Below are 25,921 nucleotides of genomic sequence, written 5' to 3'. Positions count from 1 at the left end.
CGTTCTTCTAAGCACACATTCTGTAATTGCAGAAAAATATACATATAGTTATATTATAGTTGTAATCCTTTTGTCAAACTCAAGCTTGGCAATTGGAAAACTCTCTTCCTCAATTGGCTAGATAGATCGTGTAAGAAGCTGATCAAGGAGCAGAGTTTTCTAACTTTACGGAAACAAAGCCTTCGTTACCCAAGAAACGATTAAAACTATTTGTAGACTAAAGCTTTGCATTGAATGTTCATTATTTGCCAAACATTCATCAACCTATAGCTTTACAGTAAACTTGGAAAACGTTTCGCTTTCGTATGTAGCTCTGGTTACAGTTGGTAGTTTGAGTGCGCGTTGGTGCAGGTCTCAATTCACCATTTGTCAACCACAATAAAAGGCCCATGCAAAAGGAAAATGCTAAAGAGTGTACTTCACTATAATTCCGCTGCGAGTTATCAACTTCAAAAAGCAAGACATTGAAAGTCGTTTCTTTCTATCCCCCGTGGTTGAGTGACAAGACCGGATCCAATTCAAATTTGAGATTTTCAGACAAGGGAGAAAACAAGAGCTTTCATTCTCCCTTCTAGCTGTATTGCCTCAAGCTTGAATATTTGTAATTTTAATTGCAATACCCCCGTCTCTTTTTGACGTTAGCATACAGATATTCACATTCCAAAACCTAATTTTAATCTATCATAAATTAGATATCTCTGAGTGGTAGGAATTATTACAGAAGTAAATTAAAATTTTTAAAGGAAATCTCGATATATCAAAGGTCCTAAAGAAATTAGTAGGATAAAGAACCAAAATCCTCAAAGATTTCGAAAATCAGATCATCCGCAACTGATTTTTTTTTGGCGATATTTGCAATTTTAAAGTTCCATAAAATCATTTACACAAACAATTCATTTGGATAAGTTTGAAGTTTAGAGGAATTTTCTACAAAGTCGAATGTTTAAAAGTTTATTTTTCTTAAAAACACGAGTTGAAACGTTAAAGAAATCCGAGATTCTGGGTTATTGATTTTCGAAAGTTTCTAGAATTTTAGATAAGAAAACTATCAGCGATTTTAGGAATTTTACGTCAAAGTCACAGCCAGAAAGACAAGAAAGCCCCGGATTTCGTACATCTCTACGTGGATATACACCACATCCAGTTTTAATTTGAAATAAAGCATGTACGCATACATATATCATCAGAGTGCAATACTCTCCCCCAGTCCGTCTGGCAGCACCTTTGTGCGCGGGGTTGTCTAGACGGTTCGTACGGGGGCGGGCGCGAATGCCACCCCCCAGTCGATAATGCCGCCACCATTGCGGACTGTGTCGAGCCAAGGACGAAGGTCGATGGATCCGGTGATTGCAGCAAAAGTGAAATCCTGGACGCACAAAAAATTTATTAGGGGCTCAGGACGGTGAGAAAAATGTCTGGAGTTTCTATATCGCCAAATTAGAGAGACTATTGATTGAATAAGCGAGACGAGATCTGCAGAGATAAATTTGTTGGAAGTAAAAAAGTGGAGTGGGGGAAGTTGGAAAGGGTCGGTAACGAAGACACAGGTAGTAAAATGAGCATTCGGTTATATACAAAGTGTTTGACTGCGACATAAGGAACCGAACGCCATCTACTACGGGTATTTGGATACTACCCATGTCTAACACCAATAGGTAGTCTAATTTACATGTGGTCGAATACAATTTTGTAACCGTTTTCAAGATCCCCTTAATTTGTAGCACTCCCTGTCAGAAAAATTCATACGTTTCCTGTTGCTACTGTTATTTGTCACCACAGCACCAATGTCAGCACGTGATAGTCAGCGCCAGCTACCTCGCATCATATCATCTCATTATATCATAACATGACGAAAGCTAGAACTATGACATTGATCTTGCTAGTAGCTATCGTAAGTAGTAGATTATGCTCTGGATGGAGTTGACACGTACGTTAAATCTCCTGTTATTATTTAAAACAGCGTGCCGGAAAACGATGGTTGTATGCTACGCGTCATACGCGTTCATTTGGGTAATACGTCATGAATAGTGGTAACAAATGAGCATTTCAATAGACAAAATTAAAGCGTTTTCTTAACATTAACACTTTGATATCTTATCGGTTTATTTGCAATTTTTAATTTTCCAGAAGTGTTTGTTTCTCGTTTTGATGAGCCAGCCTCCTCATATTGCTTCTTTTCAGAATCACACGATTTCAGCTTCCAACTTGCGGGAGATCAGTAGTAAAAAAAGAAAAAACTCGCAGAAAAACTCTCTTGAGCTAGTGAAAATTGAGTCAAATAGCTCAGTTATCCCATCACTAAGTAAAATAAAAATCCTCGTTCCTTGCATCAAAAGGAGATTTTGGAATATTATATATAGTTCTTTTCATGTAAATTATTGTAATTATAATCAATTATTTGGTAAAATAGCAATCAAATTTTCTTCATTTTGGGGGTCGAATTTGCTTTATATTTTCCTCTTCATACTAACCAATCAAGATGCAAACAATTAACCTTTTTGCTCCAATCATGTTCATTTGTCCAGCTATAGAGCACTGAAGTAATAAAGTGGTAAACAAGAAGATGAGCAAAGTTGTTCTCTTGCTATTTTGTCTGTCGGTATCGATTTCATGCAAAAAAAAGGAGAACATCTCGCTGCCGTAGTCTACGCTGCGCTGTCTAGCCGCTATTATTAAACCCAACTTACTGTGGCATATAACATCACGCTTGAGGGTTGAGGTTTGCGGTAAAATGGGAGAAGTTTCCTATTAGCTGAAGACTGGAGGATAAAAAAAGGTTTATTGGGTGCTTTGTGTTATTGAACAAGGGGAGAGGACGGATTGGGAGACGTAGGGATGACAGACGAGAATGGAGAGGGAAGGATTATATCGACGAGATAGGCATGTCTGAATGACAAAAAAAGGATCCCTTACAATAATATTCATGAAATTACAAAATACGGGAATCTCGATGGTATTGTTAGAATTTGATCAGTTTCGGTCTGGAAACTTGAAACGTATTTACTTATACCCCTGCAGTTTCAAAAATTTCCAGAAAACTTATAAAGAAAAATTTACTCTTGTACGAAATAGTTTGCGAATTTTCTGGATTTGTTATTCATAGGTCATCTGTGAGTATGTGAATTTCCTATTTTAGCACTTCACAAGGTTCACATCAGCCTGTGCTACCTTTTAGGGATACATCGTTGGACGTGTTAACCGGTTATACGCTTTCATTACTCGTTCCAAACTTTTTATTTCTGGCCACATTTATATGACCTTTCTGTTTTAAAATCTGAAGGTTTCCTAGACTTTGAATACTTAATTAATTGCATTCATACTTAATTAGTACCCTGTGCACATGTGAGACGTCCTCAAAACAACTTTACTTAGCACGAAAGTGGGCTAAGCCGCTCCAATTCTCTCTAGAAATTTGATGTCGTTAACTAGTCTATAAACTATCCTCAGTCACGTACACTGACCCCAAGTCGTGATTTCACCCCAAAACCGAATATATCCTGTAATTTTGTTATTACTTTGAAAGGGACTCATAATTAACACGTTTATGATTCTCTTTTCTTTATAGTGTGAAATCTGGATATAGAACTTCTCGTTAAAACTCGAACACGACTCACTGAGTAATGGCCAAAAAAACCATGTCTTGATATCTTTACCGAGAAATTAATTTGCACAGAATGCATGAAATAAAAACATTTTTTACTTTGATTTATTGGCTTAAAGCAGTATGCGATTTGTTTCAAGAAATCCGTTTTTGAATCCGAAAGTTGATTCAAAACTAGCGGTATTACAGCACGAAGCAATGATGCAAATCCATGAGGAAGGAATTGATCAGAATTATGAATAATACCAATCATCATTGATTGTTTTTCAAAATCAAAACTCTTAATTTTGTTATACCTAACTTTGATTGTAGCTCATTACTGACTTGTTTATGACTCTCAATTCCTTACGTATAAATTTTATCTTGTATATGAAATTTTGTTCTAGATCTCATAAGCTCGATTATTCCACAAGTGCCACATATGACATGCGGTCTCGGGACATCCAGTACTCGCGGTAACCGCCCAGCGTACCGCCCATGACCGCGGTACACCGTGTTGCAGTCGTCGCCGCCTCCGGCCCCATGGACGTTAAACACGACTTGATTTACCGTCCCGACGGTACTGCACAAGTCGTCACCGAAAACGACGTGCTCCTTATCAAAACTGAACCATTGATCAGCGGGACGCCCAGCACCGTTGTGATACAACCTGTAAGTGAAATTAAAGAAAACCATTCAGTTGCAACCATGTATATAATAGTAAAAAATTACGGACTTAATTACCGCCTGTGTAAAAACGAACACTTTACACCAGAGTAGATGCACTGAAATGTAAATTACGTTTTATATCATTGAAGTAAAATTATTTGGTACGCCTTCAAATCATGATGGAAGCTATTAATTTTTTCTGCCTTGATTAATGACTCACAATGGCTAGAAGAAAGAAATGTACTAAACAGTACCCAAAATAAGCACCACTTTTCTAACCTGAATACAATTTTTCAACCTGGAGGCAACCGCGCACTTACATTCCTATGGTGTCAACTTGTCGTTAAAGATTCATTGAGAGGTAAGGGGTCATTTGATTGCCATGGATTAGTGTCTTATTTGTCACAGAAGAAGCTATCAAAACTGTAAAAAATTACATTACATCCACTTCTTCTAGCTTATGAAACCTCACTGATTTTATTTTTTTCACCAGAACGGTCTGGTGTCCGTGGCCACATCCGCTGGTACAGTGCTGACGCAGCAACACGCCAATGGCATTGCTAATGGCCCATTCAGTGGGCTGGGCAGCAATTCTACAGCATCTTCGAAACCTCGTAGACCAGCTGGGCCGGATAACGACTGGTTAAGTTCTCCAAGTCCAAGTGGGGGTGCGCCCTCGCTAACGCCATCCCCTGGACCGCCATCGCATCACGCTTTCACCGTTATTAGTAATGGATATTCTTCTCCTCTTTCTACTGGAAGCTACGATCCGTATAGCCCTAATGGAAAAATAGGTAAGTCCATGAATACCACATAGTCTATATATAGTGCTTTTTAGTTCCAAAAATAGCTGGCACCTATTGAAATTGAGAAAAAATAGCAATTGCCAAGAATTTTGATTTCATATGAAAACTACAAATTCATAAACATAGTTAGGAGCCAAATTATCAATATACTTTCAACTTTTACTGAAAACTAATTTCCAGATAAATATGAAACATTTCTAGATTTTATTTTTTTTGTTGATTCATTTCTAATACACTTATGATTTTCGATTTATGAACTTGCCAATTTCAGGATGTATATAAATTTTGTATGAAAATTTTATATAAAGAAATGTGAGAATTACTTTTTCATGAAATCTCGCTTGGGCGTTTTTCATTTTCGTAGAATTAGTTCGCATATCTCAAGTTTGATATGAAAATCTTCAGGATCGCTCACTAGCCATACCAACATGGCTCTATTCGATTTTTTGAAGATTGCCCAAATTTTCGATAAATCGTTGTTTAATTAGAATTGATATCACCAAATTTATATTTATAACAATTTTGGGGTTTTTCGGCAAATGACAATTTGTCTTATTTTAAAAAAATGGAAAAACTACATAAAACATGCTTCTCCACTTGGCCTATAAAAGTTAAAGCTAAAGTTGGAAATTTACAAAAGCGTCTTAGTTCAGTAGCATATTTGGATAAATCATGGTTTCCGACTTCAGTGAACGTTAAGATTAACATTTTCCAGCACGAAAGTCTGAGGCATAAAATTAATGTGAGTCACACCAGTCACGAAAGACCAAAGTGATGATAATAACGTGTGAAAAGATTGTGGCATGGAACATTACGTACTTATCTAAATATGCAAAAGCTTTTTCGACAAAAAATTTGTATGCGGAAACTATAGAAATTAGGTTTGAGTTTTTTGAAAAATAAGGGAAACTTCGAAAACATACATTTACTTTTGGACTATCTTGGTACGTTTGTGTTGTATAAACTGACTTTAAATGAAGGTTCCTGAAACCATATTTACGGGGCTTTTTTGGCTCGGAAATTTGTACACCAAATATCCTCAGTACCATAAAATTAATCGGTGCCATATATTTGACCTGATTAGAATTTGAAATTCTCACTTATAGACGAAAAAAGTAGTTTATTGCCCTCACTTTACGCTCCACGGAAAGTAAAACTCTTGTCAAATGAAACGTCTTCACCTTCTTGAAAGAAAATTCGTCCTACACTTCCTTCTCGTCCATCACAAAAATTATGCTAATTTTGTGAATAAATCGTGATGTGTATTTCTCATGCTCGAAAGAAAATTATATTTATTGCTTGTCATTGAAAGTGACAGTGAACAAATTACGGTCTCGGTTAAAAAACAGCCGCAAGGAGGTTTTTTCTGTAAATCTTGCCTTGAATTCGTTTCGCATTAAATTTTGATTTATTTGTGGACATCGACGTTGCCAGCAATTAATAATTTTTAATTAAGCATTTCCGTGGGTTAAATTAGCGAGAATCCATTATTGATGGTACTATTGAAACTTGAAACCAAGCTTTGATGGTTTGAATTAGATTCCCAGAAAAAAACTTATTTGCAATTTGCAGTTGTATTTTTTTACAGTATACTCTGATTAACCGACTAAATTCGTGAATTTACTAGCTGTAAATCACTGCACTTTCACTCTCGGAAATAAATCACAGTCACGGCGAAATCAATCTGAAATTTCCAAAACAAACTTTTATCTTATCCTAAACTGTCGGATCTTAATTAAAGCTTGTCACAATATGTGCGAAAAAATCGTTGCATTTTTTTATGATTTTTAAACTTATTCCAAGTTTCGTCTTTCATGTGGCGTCCAAATTGCATTCCATCCGACATCCTATATTAACATTGTTTATTCTTTCTGACAGTGGAGTGGTCTATAAATAAAGCTCATCCGTTCGAAATTTATTTTGGAGGGGTATTTTCACTTTTTTTGTGTCATTAGCGCCTGGTCTGTGTTGTTTATCGACCGTATTTTTTCCACGACACTTCGTTAGCGGCAAACGAGCTTCAAAATGATATCTGGCCGATATTCCAAACTAAAAATAATGTCGGAAATATTTTTATTTTTGTCAAGGTGAAATGAACAATTTTAAATTTATGATATAGGAATCTGATATCGAGTAACGATTTCCTTATTATCGAATTGCAAAAACATATTTTGTTGTTGAAAGTGATAATTATTAAGTAGGACAATATTTTCATTAAATTTAATGGTCAGTACCAAAAAATACAACGTTTTGGTTTACACCCAATTTTTTCTTGAGAAAATGGTGGATGAGAAATCAAATGACCGAACTGTGGATTAATAATAAAACAGTTTTGTGGATGAACTAGTAAAAGAAGGGATAAAACATTAGTTTTTAAAACAAAACAGGAAATCCTATGAATAACATTACGTACATACTCGGCAACAAAATTATTTGAGTTTGTCATTTGTTAATCGGATGACAATTTTTGATGTTTTAATACCTTCTTTGCAGTGGCAGAATTTGAATAAAAACTCCCACGTTTCCAGATCGTGAAAAGTGCGTAGAATTTTTAAACAGAACACCAAGAATTCCTTCAAATATCAATACGCATTTAGAGGCAAAATAGCCGGCCGCTTGCTGGTCATCCAGTTCAAATAACCAAAACCAAATTAAAAATTAAAATTTAATCAAGCAAAAATCACGAGGAAATTTATTTATTGCAATTCTTCCAAGTTTAAGGTAACTACGAACTGTAAAGGATTTCCGATCAACTATTGTTCTCTCTTGATCAAAGACTGTAGACATTGCGTCACTAAAATCGTTGAAATATAACGAGTTTGAATTGAAATTTAATACAAGAAACTGTCGATAATACTGAAAATTACAAAGCAAAATTTCTATGAGTTTGATTTAAAAAAAACCATTTAAAATGAGTTACTGGAAACGTTGAATAATAACACTTTGAAATCTCATTCAAGAACTGCCTTATAATAGTATTTGAGACCACTATTTCGTTCGATTTTTGATATTGCAAATGCATTGGGAAGCGGGCCACAAGACCTGTTAAATGATAATATATGATAATAAACTATAATTAATCGCAGTATATTATAATATACTATAATTTAACAGTTAGAAACATATGTATAATGAAATTTAAATAAATTAAAATGTATGACTGCTCGAACTTGGTAACCAGAACTAACTGGAATCGAAGGTACTAGACCAAGGGATATTTCATTCGGAAACTTTCCAAATTTAATGCGACATATGTTTACGGTTTACGCTAATTCAGTACTGTGTCATACTGTACCCTTTGGATTTTTATTAAGTAATGATTTTGTTTACTTCTCCTTCCCTTTTAAGTTTTTTCGCTTGTGCGGTATTTAAGTTTTTTAAAGAATAAAAATTACAGCAACAACAAGGGATTGCTGCGCGTGCTTTCGCCCCACTTGGAAAATTTTTAAAACTAACACATAAAGCTACGTTACGTCAACGTTTTCCTTCCATTTTTTTTTTTTTTTATATCTAACATTTAATTCCCATTCTACTCCTTTTTGGAAACGACGACACGATTTAGTCGATTTAGATTGAATTGATCCGTATAAGCTGATTTTCAACCAATCGAATTGATCCCTGATGATAGGCAGCCGGACCGATTGGTTGTAAACCAGCAGATAGGGATCCTTCAATCCGATCCGATCAATATAGATTTCTTTTCCCAGATACCCTTATTAAGAACAGTTTTTATCAGTTGATCTCATACGGGTTCCATCTCAGTTATTCCTCTTCCTTTTGTGTTTCGCCTGTGAGGTAGTTATTTCATTTTAAACTCTAGAGAGTTGGAAGTATTTTTCCATCTTGCTCGTTTAATACGTTCTTCCAACTATAGATCGGCACACGTTATGGTTTCAATTAATATTAATCCACTTGAATACTCGTGCATGACCAATAATTCTCAAATAACTTTTACTGACAATAATCAAACGCTACGAACGAGGAGATATTCAAATTTATTACTGATAAATAAACAAAACTTTTCAGATCGGTTCGGTATGCCTTGGCAAATAATTCCCCAATAAAAACGTTGCTTTTATCGCTCAAACAAAAAATGGAACGCAAATACGCTCAATAGGTTAATAGCCCAGTCAGCCGTCTGATTAAAGCATAACCTACACAACATTTTATTCATTAGATATAAAGGTCAAAATTTCCTGGGGTGACGTCAATTGAAAAATTTCTGGACCTGCATATTATGTTGTTCAATTTCGGGGTTATCAGTGAGAGCTAAGCTGTGCACCTACAGTAATTGCTTAGTTATTGAACATATACATTTATAGTTAATGGGAATTGTTGGTTGCATTTTTTGCGCTCATTTCGACTGTATTAACTGGTACGTGAAGGATTTTCATAATGCCGGAATGTAGTATATGAGAACAATTTTGTATTTCTATTGCTGTATAATCAAGTGATTTAATAAATCGCAATACAATTTCCACTTCCTGTTCCATCGAAGCGTTAAACAATTAACCGAAAAATACATCTACTTCAAATGCTAACGCAGAATTGTCGGTTACATGGTACCAAGGTTGTGTCGTGTCATCGGCGAATTAATTCCAGTGGCGTGAATTCGGTGCCAAAATCCAGATGCCGATTTAATCGCAACGAGCCGACCTTGAACTTGCAAGGTTTATCAACCGCAAAATTATTTCGCTTCTATTAATAAAAATACGGCGTAGTTGTCTATTATTATACACAGTGTATCGAGCAGAAATTCGATTTTTTAACCGCCTTTCAGAGGTGTCTGAAATTTGACCCATTGGGTAGCCGAGAAAACTGGATAACATCACTGCTAAATCAGAGAACACGCCGGCACTTCCAGCCTCTGAGATTACTCTATTAAAAATTTGCCTTCCTTAGCCCTTTTTATTAAATAATAGGTACGTTGCAACCCCAAAAAACTGAGTGAGGGGTTGTTGTGTGGCCGTTCATCCCCCTGAATACAAAAAGGTACTGATTTGCATAATTTGAGGCGGCGGCGAACAAGTCATATTCATTTATTGTTCCCTGATGACGATGCGTGGTAAATCATATTTTGTCATAACTTGTTCCAGGTCGCCGTAATCCGCTTTAGTATAAGGATTTAATGGGTCAATTTTAATGGGATTAAATTCTGCATAAATAAATGAAATTGCTGCGGATTACTGCCTTTTTATTAAGCTCCATCCGAATTATTATTGTGTATTTGTAATGGGAGGTATAACAAGAATACGACCAGCTGTTGTAGTCTCGGTTAAAAAAAAAAAACTTGAAGGCTCGAGACCATTTTCTGAAGTTAAAAATTAATATGGAAATTTGGTCTTTATCGTGATTGATGGGCGAAATAAAAAATATCGAAATTCTCGGAAGTCTTATAAGATTCGTAAGACTAAAAAGTAACGTCGACAATTCTTCGACTTTCCAGGCTTAAAGGGCAAAAATGCGTCGAAATTTCCCAAATTTTCACACCATCCGTAGCACAAGAAATTATGTGAAAATTTCGTCAGGTTTCTTTCAGGCTTCGCCGTACTTATTTTGTAGATAAAGGATGATTCCGTCTCGGCTTCCATATAAATATAACAAATAAAACCACGAAAAATACTCTGAACGTTAAGCAATAATCATAATTTTAGATTAATTGACTGCAATTACACATAAAAAGCAATGACATATGTAGTCCGGTTGTCGACAAGTAAGATTACATTCCAGTATTTCGCAGGCTCATTTCGATTATTTTACATGGAATCTTCTGCTTCAATTTTGATATTTAGGTTATTTTTCTGTAGACTCTACTCTTAAAGCGGCCTTAAAAACATTTAAAAGAGTAACATTGCATCATCTTGGCTGTTTAACGTGGCCCATTAATATCAGCGTTCCTTGAAGTAACGTGGCCTAGAATTTTCCTTCCTAAACGTTTCCAATATTCTGCTCTACGAACATGTCCAGGTAACTTAACACTAGCTGCGAATCCAGTATGATTTAATTTCTGGACCAAATTCCACATTTCGAAACGTCACACAGAACTTTTTCTTGATTGTATCATAAGTTTATTTATGAATTCATTGTGTTGAGTGCGCTGAAATGGGTGCAAAACTGAGCTTTATTTTTTGTTTTTCGACCCCAGATTCACTGGCCCTTTAAGCCCGAAGAAACTTTATTAACTTTCCACACATTGTTTTTTGGTCTATCTAACCCAACTTTTTGGTCCCTCGCCGCCAAAGAAACTTTATACAATTTCTAACTACAAAAATGATGTCAAAACCTTCATTGTTTCATATCACGTTGAACTTAGTTTTTTTTCTGAGTAAATTTATCAGTAAAATGATAACAATTTCCACTCTGCAAATGCGAAAGTGTCTTTCTTCGAGTTGATATAACCGCAGAAATAATTCCAAACAAATTTGTTTTCACAGCTCAGTTTAGTTTCCCTGAAAAAGCGCAAGCTCAACGTGGCAACACCGCCTTCGCTTTTTGTATCGTTTGTCCTTGACTTCGCTAAGTGCAACTTCACTTGGTTAACCGAGCTTGCAGTGGTGAATCACTAGAGCGTAGCGAGATTGTTTATTATAAAATTATTATTGTTATTCTGTCGAACGAGGATTCTCGTTCTTTAGGTGACTTAAAGCTTCAATGATTGGTTGCAACTGATATTTTTTGGGTTGTAGTGGGAGTAGTTGAAATATTCACTGCCACTAGGCTGAGTAACAATTCTCCGTATATATAAGTTGGAGGAAGTCTGCATAAATTTTGCCACTGAATCCTGGGCAAAATTTCTGTTACTATCTCTTCCCTCCATGAGAAATTAGATGTTGTTTTGATGTGAGGATCTCGGAAACTTTAGAGGCATAAATAGATTTTAAGTATGTTAAGACATTAACATATAAAGTTGACATTCAATTTGGCAAGTTTGCGCAATTCTGCGAAACTCCTGATGCCGCATTTAGATTATTTCCAGGAGTGCAAAAGTCAATTCTGCTGACTTTCTACTGGTTCGTGTCCCAGGTCAACGGTAGAACATGTGTGTTGATGTGAGATCAATATTGTGTCTCTGAGACATCTTTTCACCAAATCTACGGCTCCATTTAAAATAGGTTGATCTCTCAATGATACTACCTTAATCCCGTATCAACGCAACCCATTGCGATTTCACGTACCATTGTCATGTACTACTCTACGTTCGTATCCATATATCAATATCCCTACTTCATTATGGATCGATATTTCCCTCTTTCTTATTCGGAAATATCCTATTTTAGGATTTCCCCTTAACTTTCAATCGTTCACGTTGAAGCCCGTTCTGACCAATCGTCTCCGGTTTGGCAACAGGGCAACGCAACCATCAAGACCCATCATACCCACCGGCAAAGAAAACTCCTAACACGCATTTTATATACAGAGCAGTACTGACATTAAACTGGGTACCCGTATCCTACTTTTCTTTTCAACCTGTTGATCTGCAAGTCGCGCTCTGGTAGAGCAGGGCACCGGTTTGCTGATCGTGGCAACGCCGGATGTGACGCTTAGATACCGTCCAACCACCAATGGTCTTAGTTGCTACTAGGCAGGTGAAGAAGGGTTTCGAATAACTTCAATACCGATAATTGCTATTCGTCTTAATTACCAGCGTAAATCAAAGTCTATAATCCCAGCATAATTAAACATAACCTTTCTTTATTACCACGAAGCATGATAACATAATTTTACATTCTACAAGTTCAAGAATAGCCTAGCAGCCATTCACAGGAAACAAGCTTCTTATTTTTATTCAGTCGTTGTACCGCATATTATTATCATTATTAGGTAACATTGTTTCCTGTAGAATATTCACATGATTGTTAGCAAACTACTGAGGGTCATGAAATGAGATTTTTGATACGGCTTCTGAAGGTTCATTGTCGGTAATTAAGCATTAATATTAACATTGCCCATTTCAGTATTACCTCGTGAACTGAAATGAAAATTGCCGAGAACCACTAACGATTTCTCCATTGCGAATGCAAAGAAATAAGATCAGGACAGCGGGGAACTTAAGACTGGTCAGAGATGGTTCTAATTTACTAAACCAGTTCTGTGACCATGTCAAGTGACGCTTCACTGACTTCGCTAGAATAGAACGGGCGAGGTTGCCAAATGGGAATCGGTTACTTGTTACATTTCCATGCAAATTGAAAACTTTTTGAATTTTGAATTTTGATGTCTAAACCTGTTTTCAATCCGATTTCGATTTCGTTTTGTATCAAGGTCGTTTCTTCATGTTTTCATGTTCATGTCTAAATTGAAATAGCGTGAAAATACTTCCACATGAAAACGGTTTTGAAGTCAGCAGTAATGCGTCAAATTGTCAAATGGTAATATTATAAATATTTAGTATTTACGTGGTATTTGCTAATTTTGACAGAATTGCAAATTATTCGGAAAATAGATGAAACTGAACCATCTAACTTTGATAGCAGTGACAAAGCGCTGAGGTTACTCGTAAATGGCATATGTCAGTCATTTCTGACTTCCGACAAGGTTTCAATTGACAGTCAGCATGGAAAACAACTTAGAAAAGAATTGCAATACTGGCACTGCTTTAAAAATGTTTTTAATTTGCATGGAAACGTACTAATTGACGAATGTCTATGGAGGCAGGTTGATAGGAAGGTTTCCGCATAGATAATTATTATTTCCTAGAGTTGGAATTTTTCCCTATAGGTTCGTGCATGCAACATTACGAAATGGATTGGATTTTACATTCTGAAATTCGTACCATTGATATATTCATTTATACAACTGGGTACCTTTCGAAGAATCGCAAAAGTTCTTATTTTATAAAAAGTTTGTCTCTCAATGGGTTAGAAATTTCGAGAATTTTGCCTGTTAATGAAACATTCCTGGCATTTTTTGTGGGAATTTCACAGATATTTTTGTCTAGAGTTTCAAGGAAATATGCAAACATTTTTTAAAGGAATTTACGAATTTTTTTTTAAGGAATTTGCTACAACGCTTACTTCGTAGTATTTTTTTTATGTCTAATTTACTTAAGTAGTTTTGAAACTTTTGGTGAATATAGGATATTGATGATAGAGACTTGACTTTTCCCATTCCTAATGAGAATGTAAGAAAAATTTTAGAAAGCCGGGACTAAGTAATTCCCAATACTGCTGCAGAATCTTTGGATATTCAGGCATTTTCAACTTTCGTCGAGGGTTGAAAATAATCCGTAATTGTAAATTTTGCGAGACAAAGTTTGGGACACCGAGATTAACTTCGAATAGGTACCACTTAGGTAATTTGGAACCTTCGATTTATTTCCGATGTTGATAAGAAAATTTGAAGAATTCCTCGTGTAAATGGTAGCAAATGATGAGTTTAAGACTCAGTTGTTACTTACATGGTGTAAATGCAATCATGTTATAAATTCTGAGAGCAGGCGTCTCAATAAATGCTAAAAAGAAATTAAATAACGAAATGCTCGCAAATGTCTTCTTTCCAGGTTTCATTGGAAAATTTCGAAATTTTTGTTTCTTTATTTGAAGTTTTGTATAGAATTTCAAGAAGATCGACAGTACCTACTTGATAATTCTGGTTAGTTTAGATTCAGGAAAATATATAAATTATTTTTCTTGAAATTATTGAAGAAAATCGTGCTGAGGAGCTTGGGAACCACTCTGTATACATGAAGCTTTCAAGTCAATTAACTCGAAAAACAAGTCAAGTCGTGAATCTCTAATATTAACTTTCAGCATGTCTGTTCTTTTTTGCTTCACAATTTACGACACACATACATTACGAGTACATCTAATTCTAGACTAAAAAAGCAATATCCTTGGATCGGATTCTCCAAGTTTTCCTATCAAGTCCCTCAAAAACTCATGAAATAGTTATGTATTTTGCTACTTCAATGTATCGTTCTCAAGTCATCAAATATGGTAAGTCAATACAACGCTGTCAGTTTGAAATGCCTATGCTTAATGCTCTGTTTAGATTGGAATAATATAGATGAATGGCTATCTAATGAATGACTATGATAATATAGATGAATGTAGAACTATCGGAAGCAATACCATCTGGGCATTAAAGACCTAAAATTGATGATATTCGCAGCTAAAGGAGTTGCACTTCCTCTCATCATCTTCTGTCGGGTGCCTTTGCATGAGACTGAACTTCTGCTTCTAATACGACGTGCCTCCGTTTTATACCTAAATTTCTCAGACTTGTAGTTAGTTAGGTTTTCAGCGAAAGTTAAAATGTACTCTTGCAAAGTGAGACGAGGAGGCAAGAGTGAATTTCAATTTAAAACCTGATATTTCCAATTTCCATCCCCAAGTCCATCGTTAATTCTCGATCCGTTCCGCTTATTCGTGTTACATAAACCGTCATGCCATTCGCGATGAATATGGGAACGTTGTCGATCATTCTATACTCTTCCCCAACCTAAACATGTTTCCCAATTTAATGGACTCAAGTGTGAACGTTCAATTAATTATTCGTATTCACGATTTTTAATTGAGACTCCATTTAGGTTACAATGGCACGGCGCGAATCAGCGCTTTCAAGGTCTCTAGAGCATTCATTAACCTTTAAAGGTCGCGAAAACATTTTGTTGATGCGCAGTGTTATCTTGCCGGTTTTTGTTGTTTTGGTAAACCGATTACAGCGGCGTACCAATCTGTTTCATTTACTTTAGGATTGCGAATATTTCTGCTACACGTCACTGGTGACCATTTTATTGTCCACCATCACCGGTCTTAAATTTCGCATTATTTCGGTGGAACGAACCTCGTAATTTCTATGATTTATAATGACTAGATTTGGCTACCTCATGCCAATTATTGTCCAACATATAATAATTTGATGTAAGTGCGGTGGACGACCTTGCCTGTACTATATACAGGGTGTCCAGAAGGTAAACCGACATGTTCTACATCGAAAATAATGCTATATTCCATCAACGCTTCGGTACAGAGATGCAGGGTGTTAATTTTTGAGGGCTGTGTTTCAAACTCGTCCAGTGGGTAAAATCCAATTTTTTGACATAAACCCTTTGAATTCTACAAGATAGGATGATCGGATATATTTTACGGAGGTCTCGAAGCCCGAACAGGATTCAATCTAATTTAGATGTAAACGTGGCAAGATATAGAAGAATATTTTTAAATCGTCTGAAAGAGATAAATAAAAAACGAGATAGTTGGGTAAAGGAAGGGAGAGAATAAAGTGGCAGACATTTACAAACTTAGGGAAAAACAGATATGGAAATAATGAAAGGAAATAAGCCACGTGAGAGGAGTGACGATGAAAAATTATGATTGATAAATGTATGCGAGAAGAGAGAGGAGAATAATAAAAAGTCATGTGAGAAAGAAAAAAAAACGAGAAGAACGAGACGGGAAAAGAGAGAAAGAATGCTAGGGAGGATAAAGCCGCAATAAGAGAAAACACCTATATAGAAACAACGAAAAGCATTTCAAATTTTAAGAAATGACTCGTCGACAGCGTACTACAAAAAAATTTGGGGAGGCAAAAGGGGGTCTGACTTCCGAGAAACCATCACCCTGTAGATTTCAACAACCCACCGTTACACACCAACTCAATTTCACCCGCTTCTCTGTATAGGAAACGGAGATACACGAAAAAACGGATCACTAACCCTCGGTCAAAGACTGATGTGAAAGACCGGCCTTGCAGCCTATGCATACAGGTGCAGGGGTAGAAACCCCTGGGCCAGGAATTGAATATTTGGGTGAGGGTCGTTGCAGCTTCTTTATATGGAGCATTACTTCCTATAGAAAGAGGCAGGGTTGAATTCCCTATAATAGAGTAATCTAAAAGGATACAGAATTTATTAAGGGAGAGAGCAGTTATATTTTCAATGCAGGCCGTTTTTAAATGACTTGCGAACAATATATATTTTATTTGGTGTAGATCTTTTCAACGTCTCACTAACTAACTAACTAACTAACTATCGCCTGAACTAACACATCGAATACTTCACAACCTACAACAGGACAGAAAAAGCGTTAATTGGCTTCTAAGGTTGCCAAGGTATATGAACCTTAGATATTTTGGAATACAGACTGCAAAGTAAACGGAAGAAAGCTAGAGATAAGATAAATATGAAGGTTAGGAGGTTACTAATAATGTTACAAATGAAACAAAAATGCTGTCATTATTGTTATTTACCATTTTGGTGAATTAAGTAATTATCAGACTACTTATAAAACGGTCACGTCGTTTCGAACAATTATTGTTCATTGTTCAGGACCTAACAGTCCAATAATACACTAGTGTCACTCACTGTTACATAAAATATTGAATTGCAACTGCAATTAGCATGGATTCACTGAAAAGTATTAGTAGAGCAGGCCGAGTATCATCAAACTGCGAGTCATATACACATAGTAAACTTTCTGCAAAAAAGTGTCTCTCAGACATCTCTGTGCACATCCCAACCAAAACAAACCCCATTAAAACCTGACCAGCCTTAACCGTAATACAATTCTTGGCCAGAAGCATACTCCGTGACCATCAAAGTCAAATCTTCCCATCATGCAACTTCAGGATATTGAGGCTGGTCAGGAGGGCTCAATTTTCACGGTGGGGCCCATGATGGGTTCATGCGAATTAAATGCAATTGCACGCAGTCTTTTTTCGCACGACCTTGATCGGTTCGGGTTGCCGAAATAAGGGCCGTGACGAATTTTTTAGGTTTCTGGGTTAGAAGGTGAGGGAAGACGGTTTTTACTTTAGGTCGGTCATACCGGTGTCATTAACAAGTAAGTACTTATTGCGGATAATAAGTGGTCAGGTTGATGTGGATTGTTAAATAATCTCTAAGTGATTGTATTGAAAGTCTTGAAGGATGTAAAAAAATGTCTTTGAAGGTTTAAAAATTTGCAGTCAAACTGAAGACATTGAAAAATGTCGAAACTGCTCGTTGAAGGTGGTCGTGGGTGACTTTGGAATCTTTGCAGGACGGAAATTCTCAAAATTTCCCGTTTAACGTGAACACTGAACATCGTCCTTGCAGGTTCAGTTTTCTTAGTTCGTTATTCATTGAAAAATTCTTGCCAAATTTCTTAAAACCTCCGTAAAACGTAAACATCCTATCAACACCCCGAAAGAAGGAACAAAATAATTCATTCTCAAAACTAGTTAGTCTTGGTGAACTGAAGTCCAAACCTGAACTAACCTGAAATAAGCTCCAATGACAAAAATCGTTCAAGATTTACTAAAAGACGTGGAGGATCGTCTGATGATCTCAAAAGTTCGACCCGGGCGTCTTTAAAAACTATTTACCATATTTAAGAGCGACTCAAACGATATGCTGAAAGACTTTACGAACACTTCAAGTTCTATGACCTCGAACATCACACTAACCAAATTTCTGTCATTATTATAGTTGATCTACCTGCAAACGTGTGTCGGAAAGTCGATTTAGCATAGAGGTGACCCCAGAAATTATTCTGGCTCATTAAGTACAGCGTTAATTCGTATATTTACTTGTTGATATGTCTCTTGAAACAAAATATATGCTGACCAGGTGACTGGAAGCACCTCCTCCACTGGATGTATGCAAAAATACAGGTTTTCAGTTTGAGAAGATAAATATAGTGATTCATCTTAATTTCATTTAAGTTCTTTAATTGTTGCTGGTTTTCTTCTTCAAATAAAATGTCTGGTCACTTTGTCGAGGATTTGTGTTTGCATTTTCAGTTTAATAAAGCTTAATTTCCTACTTACAATTCCTCCATAAATGTAGAGAGTGCTTCATCAACAATGAAAATACCGAAAGCTGAAAACTCCACGCGTCAAAGGGTGACCATTGGCGCAAGCATGCCTTATCCAAAAATCGACCGTTTCGTAAACACGGGGTGTCATTATTTTGAAAATAGCTAAGATAGGAACCCGAAAATTCGTGAAGCTATGTTTTTTTTACAGTTACTTTTAAATACTTCATAAAATTGTAAATTTCAAAATTAAAAAAGGGAATAAGTTTTTATTCTTATGAGATATTCGACACAACCTGCAGGTATTAATCGAAAGTTTCAATTTTAATTTATGACAAAAATCTAAGAAAATGTGCTCCATCTTACAGAACTAATGGGTTCACACAGGGCGTTTTCTAGATCTGCGATAGATGCAATGCTGAATCGATCGTTAATTCATTTATCCAGTATTCAACATCACGAAATCATTTACCGGAATTATTTATTTTTACTACACGGAGCACTTGTGGTAATTACAGGGAACTACTTCTTGCCCGCTTTGTTTCGCTTAGAATAAGAGTTATCTTGGGTATGCATTTTGCAGAATGGGAGAAGCTCCTTGATTGAGTTTAATAACACTAAATGGGCACCTGTATAGCTAAATATCGGGCAATTTCAGTCAGAGGCAATCGCTTTTGCCAACAAAGAACTGTCGTAAAAAAATAAGGAGAAAATCAAGATAACAATGTTTCTCTCATAATCAGATGACAGCAGTCGAAATACATAAATAGAACCATAAATCACGTTGATCTTCCAGCTGTTGTAAATAAATAAAAAAAAACATTCGTTTTTGACCCACATTTTGTTGTTTAAGGAAACTAGACTGAAGTAGGAAGGATGATTTTTGGTCACCAAATATTTCTACCTGAAGCCACCATCAGTCCTTTTTCAGATTTCGTTTGGGAGTACCTGGAAGTAACGGTGTATTTTTCTTATTATGTTATGTGGGGTTACGTATTATGCGAAGGTATTCGGGTCTTTTTGGTGGTTGATGAAGCTGAAATACTTTGTCAATATTTATTTTCGTATAAGTTTTTAAAGGGGAAGAAACAGAGGTAAAATGGTTTATTTCACCCGTGTGTGTAAGAGTGTTATTTCGCACGTTTTGCTCAGATGAAAACTGTTCGATTTTTGGTTCATTCTACCCGGGTGAGTATCACTTCGAACCAGAGTGAATGTCAGATGATACCTCCAAGATGTAACAAATTCTTTTCTGTCTCCTGTACAACTTTAAGCAAATCTTGTGGGATGTGGCCAGAATAAGGATGTACACCATATCCAATATCCGCCTTTTTCTCTATCCTTTGGGTTGACTAAATGAGCAATTTTTTAAAGATAACTCAGTTCGTCTATAATGGAATTTGTTTAAATATTTCCACAATTTCCTCTTTATTTCCACTAAAATAGCGTACAGGCCATGATTGAGAATATTTTTTATCTTTTGCTCGCGACAGAAAATTAACACTTTCCACCTGCGTCGATATCTACTACTTTTGTCGGAGTGTTCACTATAGGCCATATAAGGAACTGTGCATAAATGTTTGTCGCAAACACACGCAAACTTCGTTAAAACCAGTTTACCGAAATAAGAGTGATCATAAATCAGACCAACCACAATATCGACTTACACTCATTCCGAGATTCTGATAAGACCGACTCTAGGAAGTTCACTTTGTATACAAAACCGAGATTAATTAGAAAATAAATATGAATTATTACAATTCTCTTGAAATTTATGACTTTGCTTAATGTAACAACAAGAGGCTATTATTATTATTTAATTCCAAGGGTAATTAGAAAAAATATTTTAATTTATTATGTTATTGTTGCAGGTATGTATTTCATCGCGGCGGGATACCTATTGGTACGGTAAGAGGAATTTTAATGAGATTTTATATTTCTTCAAAACCAGGTTATTTACATATTATATACCCCGTATACCATCAGTACATATCTCTTCAATGCGGGCACGTGGAAACAAATTTGTCCTCGAAGTGAACAAAAATGCTTTTAAGTTGCTTATTGTGCTATTGGTGTCACATTGTTCACAATGGAAAATTCTGTTTGTTCGTACAAAATTTTCCAATTTAGATAGCGCTGTTGACATAAAAGGTAAACAACTGGGATGTGGAAATGTAAAAGTATTTGGTTGAATTGATCCAGTTCGGTCATAAACGATTTGTTTACCCCTTTTTCGAAAAGTACATGCGTTCTAATTTTATCATTGAATGTCATTTAATTGCCACTTAAGTTGTAGCTAATTTTAGATATGCAATAAATAAAAAACTCAAGTATTTTGCCTTTGAGAAAATTTATTCATAAATATTCGTATATAAGTGCATGTAGACATGATGTTAATACGATCATGTTACAAGCTTTGAGGGTAAGTTTCTCTGAATAAATGATGAAAGAACAAAAAAAATATCTTCGCAAACATATCGTTTTCATAATACAGGGTGTCGAATCTTAAAATTCATCAATTAAAAAAAAATAAATGTATTAAAAACAAACACTTTAAACTTTTGCATTTCACACCTGACATTAATCTCCTAGCGGCTGGTAGATTATACCGCCATAGTCGAGACCCTTAATGTGGTATTTTTAAAGGTGTAATTATTGGTAAAAAATTAAATAAATCCAAAAAAGATGGCTCACGTTGACTTTTACAGGGCATTCATGTTTTACATTCGGAGTTTGATTTAAATCGAAAGAAGGGAAAGAACAGATCATTTAAGTTGTTCCGTCTTCCCGTTATCCGTGGGTCTATTACAACCCTTAATGTTAGTTTTTCCAAGTACTATTTGATAATGCAAGTGTTTAAGAAGGTTTTTAAAGCACGGGAGCCATATTTCAATGTTCGTATAAACGAATACTATTCAATATTTTTTGTTACAAGTGCATTAATATTACAAAATTAATGGACGCTTTTAAGCATCAAGAAGTATTACGAATTTATCAAAATATTTAGACATGCAGTAATTGAAAGTTCTAACATGGTTTCCTCAATAATCATACACACGCTGCAGCGTGCATAATACGACCATTATAATGCATGTATAATAAAAAACATTTATATTGCACTGTGACAAGACGTTCCTTTGTATATTTTGGACTGATTGTGGCTCCTATGCGCTTTGGTGATGCCTTATGAAGGTCTACGGTGTGACTTATAGAGAATCTAGGAGGAAACCTTTCATCGTCTCTTGATGCTATAGCAAATTGTAATTTACTTTTGTTGTGGGGAAACCCCACAGTAGCCCTTGCTATAATTTTTCATGAAAAATCGCCTTGAAAGATATCCGGGAGAGGCATTCTTTTGTCGGATCTGCTACTGGTTATTGGTTGCTTCTGGTTTTCTTCCTTGAGTTGTTTTTCTCCTGACGAGTTCGTGATGAGTGGTTGATGTTAGGCAATCTCCCATCAGATAAGCCAGTTTCAGTCTATCGATGGACACTGTGACGTCTTTGCCATTTTCTGTCTATCAGATAAGTCTTGTTGCATCGCTCCTTTACTCTATTCGGGTCATCGTCAGGATACTGTCTAGATCTTTGAAAAAAAAAATCTTGTGAGTGCGTTATCTTGACCCATTTGACGGTCGTAGATTTGAGATATCTTTCCGTAAGTCCTTAATGAATCCAATATTAACATCAGCATTATCGATAGCCTAACAGCGTCGCAAGAATTCTCCGGATGAATCTTAGCAACTGTTCATACGTCATTTAACCTGCTGTTGTTTTGATGAGATCTTTCCATACGGCACGGAACCCCAAGACAATAGGTGGCGTCTCGAATGAATGGAGATTTCCATGAGAGATTAACGCCACTTTCAGTTGTCTATTCAGACATTCGAGCAGCCCATTCGTTGCAAGATCATATGCAGTTTTTCGTAAGAACGTGGTGCTGAGCAAATGATTTAAATTTTTGAATAACAAATGGTCCTGCTGTACCAGTGGAAACGTAATGAAAACTGGTATTGCGGTTTCAGGAATTTTCACATTAATTTTTTTTTTTTTAAGATTTTTTCCTTCTCCATGAATCTCTTGAACTCGTTATCTGCTTCTTGGACATTTGCTAAGTCCTCATAGTTTATGGCCTCCTGGAATTCTTCTATTTTGAGTAATGCTTCTAATATATTATTTAATCCAGAAGTAACTAATCTATAGCTTATGGTTTTTGTTCCGAAAGGTAAACGTGATGGGCTCGTTGTCAGTGCATACTTTAGTTACCATACCTCTACGGGATGTCTGAAATGCTTTAGGGTCAAGTAAATAGTGAGTAGTTCTCTAGCTTAAAATTCGTATTTGTTTTTAATAGATTTAAATTTCTTAGAGATCTTAGAGTAAAATAAGTAAGTTTTTATCCATTTATGGTATTCCACATGTTCTTATCAAATCTAAATCATTTTTTTATGTTGTTCCACATGACATCACCAAGTCTGAATTTTTCCTCAATTTTTTTAAGTATCTTCTTTATTTCATGATTATTTATGAGCACTTTCATTCTCTCTCCATCTGTAACAACCAACTAAAATGAATGAAGTGATTGCGATGCAGATTTGCTTACAAATTTCCATTTTGTAATTTTATTACTTACTTTGCGTTGCTTACATGCATTGTACCCACTTCGGCGTAAACGTTAAAATTTCTCAACTTAAGCGCCGTTTAATGATAATGACATTTTTTGCAATAAAAGTAAATACAACCTGTAAATAATGGCTTGCGAACTTCCAATTATTAGGATTAAGTAGGTGAAAAAATGAAATGCTGCTGCGTTTTTGTCCTCAACTAATGTCCTCAAATAACCTCTCTTAAAGATTTATCGTAAAATGTGCCATTTCTGAAAAATAATAGCTAATTATCCAATCACTTGAAAAATGTAGTTTTACGCAAGGAGTGGGATTGTACGGGACGAGTGAAACAACGTTCCGCTATACGACACAAGTTTCATAAAGAAAAATTCAGTCAGTTTTATACGCGATTTTTTTCGAATTTTAACATACGATGATAAGAAAATCTTATAAATTTGAAAATATTCAAGTTGCGTCCTCTACAAGCGCTATTTCGAACAACAGACTATTTTTTAAGCGAGCGATTGAATGAAGGTACCTGCTTTCATTGTGAAAACAGTTACGAAATGAAGCCCGTTTAGTAACCGATTTCGACTATAAAAATCACACTTTATTTGTCAAAATTACAAAATGGTGGATCGCTCAACGAATGACGAAAATAGCATTTTCTGTCACTGAGAGAGCATATTTATTATATTCTCATGCCAAAAAATTATTTTCGAGGAATGGAACATCATACCTTTTCCACAACCATACATAACACAAACGGTAATAAAATCGTTAAACAATATCAGTATTATTAGCATCGTCCACCGCACCCGCGCACGGTATGCTTCAACGGTAAACGAGTTTATTATAGGCAGCCAAGTATACACAAAATCAATAATACAGTCAATAATTGTTTTCAAACCATACTCTCATGAATGGCGAGTTGCGTTCGCGCATCACCGTTAAACTTTCAACTTTAGAGACGAAAGTTAACGGTTCACTGTAGAAAAATAATAGATTATTAGCATAATTTTCAAATTTCTTATTAATGTGTAGAAATAACACTTAATTAACAAAACATCCTATCTAACGTGCTAGCTAACAGGGATCTAAGATATGCAGAGCGATAAGGTTTTATTGCCCCGCATGTCCTAAACAAAACCTCTGTGGGCCTAAGTTCTTCGCCTGAAATTATGTGTAGAGTATCGTATTGAAGTATACACATCTCGTCATGAAGCACCCTGTATAAGGCTGGGGTATTATCTGGCAAAGGTGATTTGACTTTTTTAAGTTGAATAATATGAATTTATTACCGCACTAGTAATGTAATGCACTTTTCCTTGACACCTTCAGAAACTTTCACGCATACATTAAGAAGCAATATTCGTGCCTTTTACTTTTCTTATCCACCATATTAACAGACCCTTTTCTAACATCTATTCCCATTTCATTTTAGATTCTCTCACAGGTAGAAACCGAAATGGATACATATACATTGGACATGCATTCTCGCCGGAAATGCTACCATATGCGTGCTACACATGCAAAAGAGACTTAGTCATTATTGTTTTTGTTACGGTGTTATGGTTTCATTCAGATATTTGATACCTGGGATAGTGGCTTAAATCGAGTGAAGTCATTTTGCGACCAATACGCAAAGTACTCTAAATGAAAGAGAGGACTTTCAGCGTTCCGAGCAGGAGGAAAAAATTGAGATAAAATTTTCAAAACAATCCACCATGACGGTATCAGATGAGTCCTAAAGTGATGAAATTGAATATGGACGTATTGCCGAAAATGTTCCTGCGATATGTCGGTTCAAAATGTTCAATAACGTGCAGGATGTTCCGTGAGAAAAAAATGGTTTAAAGGACTTGCAATGAGTTTACTTCGAAATTACTGAAGACAGTTGACCCCTTTGTGACATTTTTTTGTAACTGAAGCAAAAGTAATTTGTTCTCAACGTACGAATTGTTTACTGAAAATCTGGGGAGTAATTTACGTTAGTATTTGCTATGTAAGCGTAAGAAGACACAATATTAAAGTCGCAAACCACACTTTCAGCTTTTAATGACATGGATAAATTGATAACATAATAGTCACGTAATCCAAGGAGATACAACTAACGCTTCAAACCGACACCCATGGGAATCCGACTTGGTTTTTAAACGAAACTTGACTATCCCTCGATTAGGATGCAATTTAATTAACCTTGAGCCAGTGCTTTGATGTCATATCATGTGGAAACCATCAAATCGAAAAATATCAACATTTTCGTCTTAATGAAACGAATTAAAGTGTATTCAACTTCGTTTTTCCTTACGAACGACATTTGGCCAACAAGCAGCCATTTATTTTGGTTGTTATTTATTTTGCTATTTGTTACGCTCTAGGAATTCTAATGACGACTTCAAATGTGGGATCTTCAGTGCGTCTCAATAAGACTACTGCAGCAGTACATTTTGGTTAAGTATCAACTTATACGTGGTCTTAACAAACTTCCTTGTTTTGACCTTAAGCATGGCCCATAGGAAAG

General features: G+C 35.8%; 1 protein-coding gene across 2 annotated transcripts in view; it reads left to right on the top strand.

Moving 5' to 3' along the window:
- Positions 1–25,921, top strand: part of EcR (Ecdysone receptor) — a 150,429-nt gene that overhangs the window by 74,822 nt on the left and 49,686 nt on the right. For both annotated transcript variants that reach the window (XM_066286974.1, XM_066286983.1), the window contains exons 4-5: positions 3,988–4,252; positions 4,743–5,043. In XM_066286974.1, the coding sequence (XP_066143071.1) occupies positions 4,079–4,252; positions 4,743–5,043 (475 nt within the window). In that variant the 5' untranslated portion in view covers positions 3,988–4,078. The remainder of the gene's footprint in view (positions 1–3,987; positions 4,253–4,742; positions 5,044–25,921) is intronic.

This window comes from Euwallacea fornicatus, chromosome 1 (genome assembly GCF_040115645.1).
Source record: "Euwallacea fornicatus isolate EFF26 chromosome 1, ASM4011564v1, whole genome shotgun sequence".
NCBI classification, from domain to species: domain Eukaryota; kingdom Metazoa; phylum Arthropoda; class Insecta; order Coleoptera; family Curculionidae; genus Euwallacea; species Euwallacea fornicatus.
The sequence above is the reverse complement of the archived record's forward strand: the minus strand, read 5'-3'. Positions and strand labels throughout refer to the sequence as shown.